At 47.6% G+C, this 8,847-nt stretch overlaps 1 protein-coding gene across 1 annotated transcript; it reads left to right on the top strand.

Annotated features, from left to right (window-relative positions):
* The first annotated feature begins 1,697 nt into the window (after positions 1-1,697).
* LOC147975682 (uncharacterized) lies at positions 1,698-8,636 on the top strand. The gene is made up of 5 exons (XM_087520531.1): positions 1,698-2,109; positions 6,584-6,596; positions 6,786-7,260; positions 7,552-8,218; positions 8,401-8,636. The coding sequence occupies exons 1-5, from the start codon at positions 1,698-1,700 to the stop codon at positions 8,634-8,636; spliced, it is 1,803 nt and encodes a 600-aa protein (XP_087376657.1).
* Positions 8,637-8,847: the final 211 nt, after the last annotated feature.

Here is an 8,847-nt window from a genome sequence, read left to right on the forward strand (position 1 = left end):
GATTACCGGTCTAGTTATCGATTGCGTAGGGACAAATAACATTCTTGTGACAAAAAGCTCTCTACTAAACATAACTTAGTTGTGTCTCTATATAAACAACCCCTACTTTTTATTTACGTGATCTTTATTATCTTGCAAACCTATTCAACAACACCTACAAAGTACTTCTAGTTTCATACTTGTTCTAGGTAAAGCGAACGTAAAGCGTGCGTAGCGTTGTATCGGTGGTCGATAGAACTTGAGGGAATATTTGTTCTACCTTTACCTCCTCGTTGGGTTCGACACTCTTACTTATCGAAAGAGGCTACAATTGATCCCCTATACTTGTGGGTTATCACGCTGCTCCTCCGACTGGATCGACGGGCGCGCACGGAGACGCCAAGGGCCTTCGGGACTTCGCCCCTGCCTTACGACGAGTGCGGTGGCCACCCAAGTTCAGGTGGACCTGCCGCCCCGATACGATGGCGCGACACACCCAGCAGGCTTCCTCCAGGCATATGAGGAGGCTGTCTGGGCGGTAGGCAGTGACGACAAGGTCATGGCAAACTGGCTTCTCAACCTGCCAAGATCTTCGGTGGCCTCCTGGGAAGTGTTGTGTGGCCTCCTCATCGTGCGCTTTGTGGCACCGGCGCCTCACGCTGTCGCATCATTCCTGGGTGGTTCACAGGCGCCGCCCTCGGACCGCCATGTCAAGCAGTTCTTTCGCCAAGCAGGTGATCCATGCGTGCAGAGCTCCTCCGGGATGGACGACACCTGAGGCCGACCTCACCTTCGACTGAAAGGACCATCCTGCGACCACCGTGGGCGCAAGCGCACCCTCGATGCTCTGCACCCCCACCATCTGCGACGTAGCGATAACCAAGACCCTCATCGACGGCAGGGCCGGCCTCAATGTGCTCTCCGTGGAAGCTTTCGGCTTGCTCCATGTGTCACATGGCTGGATCCACCCCCGCAAGATGCTCTCCGGGGTTGTCGATGGCTGCACCAGAACCCTGGGGGCAGGTCCGCCTCCCCATCACCTTCGGCACCTGTGACAACTACCGCACCGAGTTCATCGATTTCGACATCGCCCGCTTCAACCTCCCGTACAACGCCATCCTTGGGAAGCCAGCCCAGGCCAAGTTCATTGCGGCAACTCACCCTACCTACAACCTCATGAAGATGCCAGGGAGCAGCGCCGTCCTCACCTTGGCCGGAGACACCAAGGAGGCACTGGCGGCTCTCAAACTCGCTTTCAAGGTCGTGGTTGCTACGCGGACAGAAACGGGAGGCGCCCCTGAGGTCCCGGCGGCTGTGCCGAAAAAAAAAGAAGTAGTTGTTCTCTCAAGATCGGTCAGAGACGAAGTAGGTGCCGGTTAACGAGAATGGGGCATCAGGAGCGACTTTCACCATAGGTGCCAACCTCGCCCAGAGCAAGAAAAGGCACTGGTCGATTTCTTGCACGTGAACAAGGAGGTGTTCGCATGGGAGCCCAAGGACCTGGTTGGAGTCCCAAGGGGGGTGATAGAGCATCACCTGCGGGTGTGCCCCAATGTGCGCCTGGTGAAGCAGAGGGCGCGGCGGCAGTCCACAAAGAAGCAGTAGTTCATCATCCAAGAAACCCTCAAGCTACAAGATGTTGGTGTCATTCGGGAGGTGCGGTACCCAGAATGGTTGGCAAACCCGATCATCATCCCAAGAAAGGCGGGAACGAACGCATGTGCGTTGATTTCACCAACCTCATCAAGGATTGCCCCCAAGACCCCTTTCCGCTACCACGCATCGACCAGATTGTCGACTCCACCGCTGAGTGCGACCTGCTGTGCTTCCTAGATGCATTCTCATGGTATCACCAAATCAAGATGGCAGTGCAAGATGTCGAGAAGACGGCCTTCCTGACCCCGTGCGGGGTGTACTACTACACCTGCATGCCTTTTGGGTTGCGTAATGCCGGAGCAACCTTCCAGCGGCTGATGCACATCGCTCTGGGCCAACAACTCGGGAGGAATGCTGAGGCCTATGTCGACGACATACTAGTAAAGTCTTGGGAGTCAAGGACCCTCATGGAGGAGCTCGAAGAGACGTTCGCCAGCCTGCGCAAGGTCGACCCGCGGCTGATACGTCTCCAACGTATCTATAATTTTTGATTGCTCCATGATGTATTATCTACTTTTTTGGACATTATTGGGCTTTATTATCCGCTTTTATATTATTTTTGGGACTAACCTATTAACCGGAGGCCCAACCCAGAATTGCTGTTTTTTTGCCTGTTTAAGGTTACGAAGAAAAGGAATACCAAACGGAGTCCAAACGGAATGAAACCTTCAGGAACGTGATTTTCTCAACAAACAAGACCCAGGAGACTTGGACCCTACGTCAAGACACAAAAGAGGAGGCCACGAGGTAGGGGGCGCTCCTACCCCCCCCTAGGCTCGCCCTCCTATTTAGTAATAAATAATTTATCTAGCCTCTGTTTTGGTTGTGTTTTGTGTTTAATTAGTGTTTGTGCCAAGTAGAACCATTGGGAAGACTTGGGGAAAGTCTTGTTACACTTGCTGTAAAAAACAGAAACTTTAGCGCTCACGAGAACTGCTTCCATTTTCATTTGGAAAGTGCTATTTAGTTAATTCTTTTTGAATATGATTAATAGATAAATTCCTCACGTCCAGCAATTTATTTTAGAATTTTTGGTATTCCAGATCTTGCGCTAGTTACAGGTTACTACAGACTGTTCTGTTTTTGACAGATTCTGTTTTTCCTGTGTTGTTTGCTTATTTCAGTTTATAAACCATAGAGAAGTTGGAATACACTAGGTATAACACCAATATAAATAAATAATGAGTTAATTACAGTACCTTGAAGTGGTCTTTTGTTTTCTTTCGCTAACGGAGCTCATGAGATTTTCTACTTTAAGTTTTGTGTTGTGAAGTTTTCAAGTTTGGGGTAAAGATTTGATGGATTATGGAACATGGAGTGGAAAGATCCTAAGCTTGGGGATGCCCATGGCACCCCAAGATAATCTAAGGACACCTAAAAGCCAAAGCTTGGGGATGCCACCGAAGTCATCCCCTTTTTGTCTACTTCTATCGGTAACTTTGAGCTATATTTTTATTCACCACATGATATGTGTTTTGCTTGGAGCGTCTTGTATGATTTGAGTCTTTGCTTTTTAGTTTACCACAATCATCCTTGCTGTACACACCTTTTGAGAGAGCCATACATGATTATTAGAATACTCCATGTGCTTCACTTATATCAGTTGAGTTATATAGTTTTGCTCTAGTACTTCACTTATATCTTTTAAGAGCACGGTGGTGGATTTGCTTTGTAGAAACTATTGATCTCTCATGCTTCCCTTAGATTATTTTGAGAGTCTTAAATAGCATGTTAATTTACTTAAATAATCCCAATATGCTTGGTATTCAAGAATAGTAAAAACTTCCTTATGAGTGTGGTGAATACTATGAGAAGTTTGATGCTTGATAATTGTTTTGAGATATGAAGATGGTGATATTAAAGTTGTGCTAGTTGAGTAGTTGTGAATTTGAGAAATACTTGTGTTAAAGTTTGTGATTCCTGTAGCATGCACGTATGGTGAACCTTTATGTGATGAATTCGGAGCATGATTTATTTTTTGATTGTCTTCCTTATGAGTGGCGGTCGGGGACGAGCGATGGTCTTTTCCTACCAATCTATCCCCCTAGGAGCATGCGTGTAATACTCTGCTTTGATAACTTGTACATTTTTGCAATAAGTATATGAGTTCTTTATGACTAATGTTGATTCCATGGATTATATGCACTTTTCTCACCCTTCCACCTTTGCTAGCCTCTCTAATACCGTGCACCTTTCGCCGGTATCATACACCCACCATATACCTTCCTCAAAACAGCCACCATACCTACCTATTATGGCATTTCCATAGCCATTCCGAGATATATTGCCATGCAACTTTCCACCATTCCGTTTATTGTGACACACTTCATCATTGTCATATTGCTTAGCATGGTCATGTATTTGACATCGTATTTGTGGCAAAGCCACCATTCATAATTCTTTCATACATGTCACTCTTGATTCATTGCATATCGCGGTACACCGCCGGAGGCATTCATATAGAGTCATATTTTGTTCTAAGTATCGAGTTGTAATTGTTGAGTTGTCAGAAAAATAAAAGTGTGATGATCATCATTATTAGAGCATTGTCCCAGTGAGGAAAGGATGATGGAGACTATGATTCCCCCACAAGTCGGGATGAGACTCCGGACGAAAAAGAAAAAAGAAGAAGAAAACAAAGAAAGAGAAGAGGCCATAAAAAAGAAAAGAAAAGGCCCAACTAAAAAAAGAAAAAAATGAGAGAAAAAGAGAGAAGGGAAAATGTTACTATCCTTTTACCACACTTGTGCTTCAAAGTAGCACCTGATATTCATGATAGAGAGTCTCCTACGTTATCACTTTCATATACTAGTGGGAATTTTTCATTATAGAACTTGGCTTGTATATTGCAATGATGGGCTTCCTCAAAATGCCCTAGGTCTTCATGAGCAAGCAAGTTGGATGCACACCCACTTAGTTTCTTTTGTTGAGCTTTCATATACTTATAGCTCTAGTGCATCCGTTGCATGGCAATCCCTACTCACTCACATTGATATCTATTGATGGGCATATCCATGGCCCATTGATACGCCTAGTTGATGTGAGACTATCTTCTCCCTTTTTGTCTTCTCCACAACCACCATTCTATTCCACCTATAGTGCTATGTCCATGGCTCACGCTCATTTATTGCGTGAACATTGAAAAAGTTTAAGAACACCAAAAGTATGAAACAATTGCTTGGCTTGTCATCGGGGTTGTTCATGATTTAAATATTTTGTGTGGCGAAGATGGAGCATAGCCAGACTATATGGTTTTGTAGGGATAACTTTATTTAGCCATGTTATTTTGAGAAGACATGATTGCTTTGTTAGTATGCTTGAAGTATTATTATTTTTATGTTAATATTTAAATTTTATCTTGAATCTTTCGGATCTGAATATTGATACCACAATTAAGAAGAATTACATTAAAATTATGCCAATAGCACTCCGCATCAAAAATTCTGTTTTTATCATTTACCTACTCGAGGACGAGCAGGAATTTAGCTTGGGGATGCTTGATACATCTCCAACGTATCTATAATTTTTGATTGCTCCATGATGTATTATCTACTTTTTTGGACATTATTGGGCTTTATTATCCGCTTTTATATTATTTTTGGGACTAACCTATTAACCGGAGGCCCAGCCCAGAATTGTTGTTTTTTTGCCTGTTTAAGGTTTCGAAGAAAAGGAATACCAAACGGGTCCAAACGGAATGAAACCTTCAGGAACGTGATTTTCTCAACGAACAAGACCCAGGAGACTTGGACCCTACGTCAAGACACAAAAGAGGAGGCCACGAGGTAGGGGGCGCGCCTACCCCCCCCCCCTAGGCTCGCCCTCCACCCTCGTGGGCCCCCTGTTGCTCCACCGACGTACTCCTTCCTCCTATATATACCTACGTACCCCAAACGATCACATACGGAGCCTAAACCCTAATTCCACCGCCGTAACTTTCTGTATCCACGAGATCCCATCTTAGGGCCTGTTCCGAAGCTCCACCGGAGGGGGAATCGATGACGGAGGGCTTCTACATCAACACCATAGCCCCTCCGATGAAGTGTGAGTAGTTTACCTCAGACCTACGGGTCCATAGTTAGTAGCTAGATGGCTTCTTCTCTCTTTTTGGATCTCAATACAATGTTCTCCCCCTCTCTTGTGGAGAACTATTAGATGTAATCTTCTTTTTGCGGTGTGTTTGTTGAGACCGATGAATTGTGGGTTTATGATCAAGTCTATCTATGAACAATATTTGAATCTTCTCTGAATTCTTTTATGTGTGATTGGTTATCTTTGCAAGTCTCTTCGAATTATCAGTCTGGTTGGGCCTACTAGATTGATGTTTCTTGCAATGGGAGAAGTGCTTAGCTTTCGGTTCAATCTTGCGGTGTCCTTTCCTAGTGACATTAGGGGCAGCAAGGCACATATTGTATTGTTGCCATCGAGGATAACAAGATGGGGTTTTCATCATATTGCATGAGTTTATCCCTCTACATCATGTCATCTTGCTTAAGGTGTTACTCTGTTTTCAAATTAATACTCTAGATGCATGTTGGATAGCGGTCGATGAGTGGAGTAATAGTAGTAGATGCAGGCAGGAGTCGGTCTACTTGTGTCGGATGTGATGCCTATATACATGATCATACCTGGATATTCTCATAACTATGCTCAATTCTGTCAATTGCTCAACAGTAATTTGTTCACCCACCGTAGAATACTTATTCTCTCGAGAGAAGCCACTAGTGAAACCTATGGCCCCCGGGTCTATCTTCATCATATAAATCTCCTACTACTTAGTTATTTCCTTTGCTTTTTACTTTGCCTTTATTTTACTTTGCATCTTTATCATAAAAATACCAAAAATATTATCTTATCATATCTGTCAGATCTCACTCTCGTAAGTGGCCGTGTAGGGATTGACAACCCCTATTCGCGTTGGTTGTGAGGATTTATTTGTTTTGTGCAGGTACGAGGGACTCGCAAGTATTTCGCTTAGTATACCTTGGTTCTCAAAAACTAAGCGAAATACTTACGCTACTTTGCTGCATCATCCCTTCCTCTTCGGGGAAAACCAACGCAGTGCTCAAGAGGTAGCAGCGGCTCAACCCGGAGAAATGTGTGTTTGGCGTCCACTGCGGGAAGCTGTTGGGCTTCCTGGTGTCACACAGGGGAATCAAGGCAAACCCAGAGAAGGTCAAGGAAATAGAAAGGATGAGTCTACCACAGACTCTTAAGGAAATGCAAAAGCTGGCGGGCTGTCTGACCTCACTAGGGCGCTTCATCTCCCAGCTGGGGGAGCGGGCTCTCCCATTCTTCAAGCTGATGAAGAAGAAGGCCCCGTTCGAGTGGACTCCGGAGGCTGAAGTGACATTCCAAGACCTCAATAGATACCTCACTAGCCCACCAGTGAAGGTGGCGCCGCGTCCTCTTGAACCCCTAGTGCTTTGCCTGGCTGCCACGCCTTACTCAGCCAACGTTGTGCTGGTGGCCGTCCGGGAGGAGCGCCAGGCCAAGGGCCTGCCACACGACGCCAGGTGCTTAGTCGAGACGATGCATGCCCAAGACGGTGTCCCTGAAGCCTCGGCGACAACAAAAGATGACCAGGTTCCACGGGACAACGCTCACGATGTTGCAGTTGCCCCAGTAAGTGACCAAGGTCCTGAGGTCCCCCAGCCTCAGGAGGTTTCAGACTCCACCAACAATTCCGCCCTTGTCGAGCACCCAGTGTACATCGTCAGTATAGTACTATGGGATGTGCGGGCATGCTACCCCATGCCACAGAAGCTCTTGCTCACGCTTCTCGTCGCCTCATGCAAGTTGCGCCACTAGTTCCAAGGCCACCCCATCAAGGTCGTCTCGGCTTACCCACTAGAGAGGGTGCTCCGGTGCCCCAATGTTGCGGGTAGGGTCGTTGAGTGGAACATCGAATTGCAGGCATTTCAGCTGGAGTTCAGCACCACTAGGGTCATCAAAGGCGCTGCACTTGCCGACTTCGTCGTGGAATGGACCGACGCTCTGGGTCTGAAGCAGGCGAGGACCGATCCCTCTTACCGGGGAGCGAGGCACCAGACGGCGCCTTCGCACGGCAAGGTGCGGGGGCTGGAGCCGTGCTCATCTCACCCACTCAGGACAAGCTCTACTACCCCGTGCAGCTCTGCTTCCAACATGGCGAAAAGGTCTGCAAAAAACATTGCGTGGTATGAAGGCCTGATCGCAGGTCTCAAGGCTGCGGCAGCCTTGGTTGTAAAGCACCTTACCATCTATTCTGACTCCCAGCTCTTCGTCAATTTCTCCAACAAGGTATACGAGCTGAAGTACGAAAACATGGAGGCATACCTGGCGGAGGTACGCAAAATTTGGAAGCAATTCTTGGGCCTGGAGCTGCAGCACGTGCCTCGCGGCACGAACAAGGAAGCTGATGATATCGCCAAGAGAGCATCCAAGCGCCAGCCTCAGGAGCCTCTCATCTTCAAGGAGCAGCTCTTCAAGCCTTCAGTAGCCCCTTCAGCAGTGGAGCCAACACTGCCTCAGGAGGGGCTCCCCTGGACCATCCTCGGGAGCTCCCGCCTGCGGCCCGACCTCAGGAGCATGCCCGCTCCCCGTGCTCGAGCCTTAGGAGGGGTGCTGGACCAAAGAATTCAAGACGTACCTGCTTCAGGGAACCCTGCCGGAAGAGGAGGAAGACGCGTAGCGCATGGCTCGACAGGCCACAACCTAATGCATTCAGGACGGTGAGCTCTACCAATAACGACCAAACGATGTTTCCTTGTGATGCATTTCCAGGGAACAGGGAGTGCGAGCTATTAGCCGACATACATGGCGGGGACTGCGGGCATCACTCATCGTCATGCACCCTCGTGGGCAAGGCATTCGGTAGCGGATTCTACTGGCCCACGATGCTCAACAACGCGAACGAGCTGGTGAAATCCTGCGAAGCGTGCCAGTTCCACACCAAGAAAATCCACCAGCCTGCTCAAGACGTCCAGACCATTCTGCTCTTGGGGCCGTTTGCGGTCTGAGGGCTGGACTTCTTGGGTCCGTTCCCGCGAGTGCCCGGGGGCTACCGCTACCTCTATGACGCGATCGACAAGTTCACCAAGTGGCCAAAGGAGGAAGCCGTCTACACCATCTCATCCGGTTCGGTAGTCAAGTTCATCAAGGGCCTCGTGAGCCTCTTCAGGTTCCCTAATCGTATCATCACCGACAACGGCTCGCAGTTCACTAGCAATC

Source organism: Triticum urartu, chromosome 4A (genome assembly GCF_056163025.1).
Source record: "Triticum urartu cultivar PI428250 chromosome 4A, HENAU_Tu73, whole genome shotgun sequence".
Taxonomy (NCBI): Eukaryota; Viridiplantae; Streptophyta; class Magnoliopsida; order Poales; family Poaceae; genus Triticum; species Triticum urartu.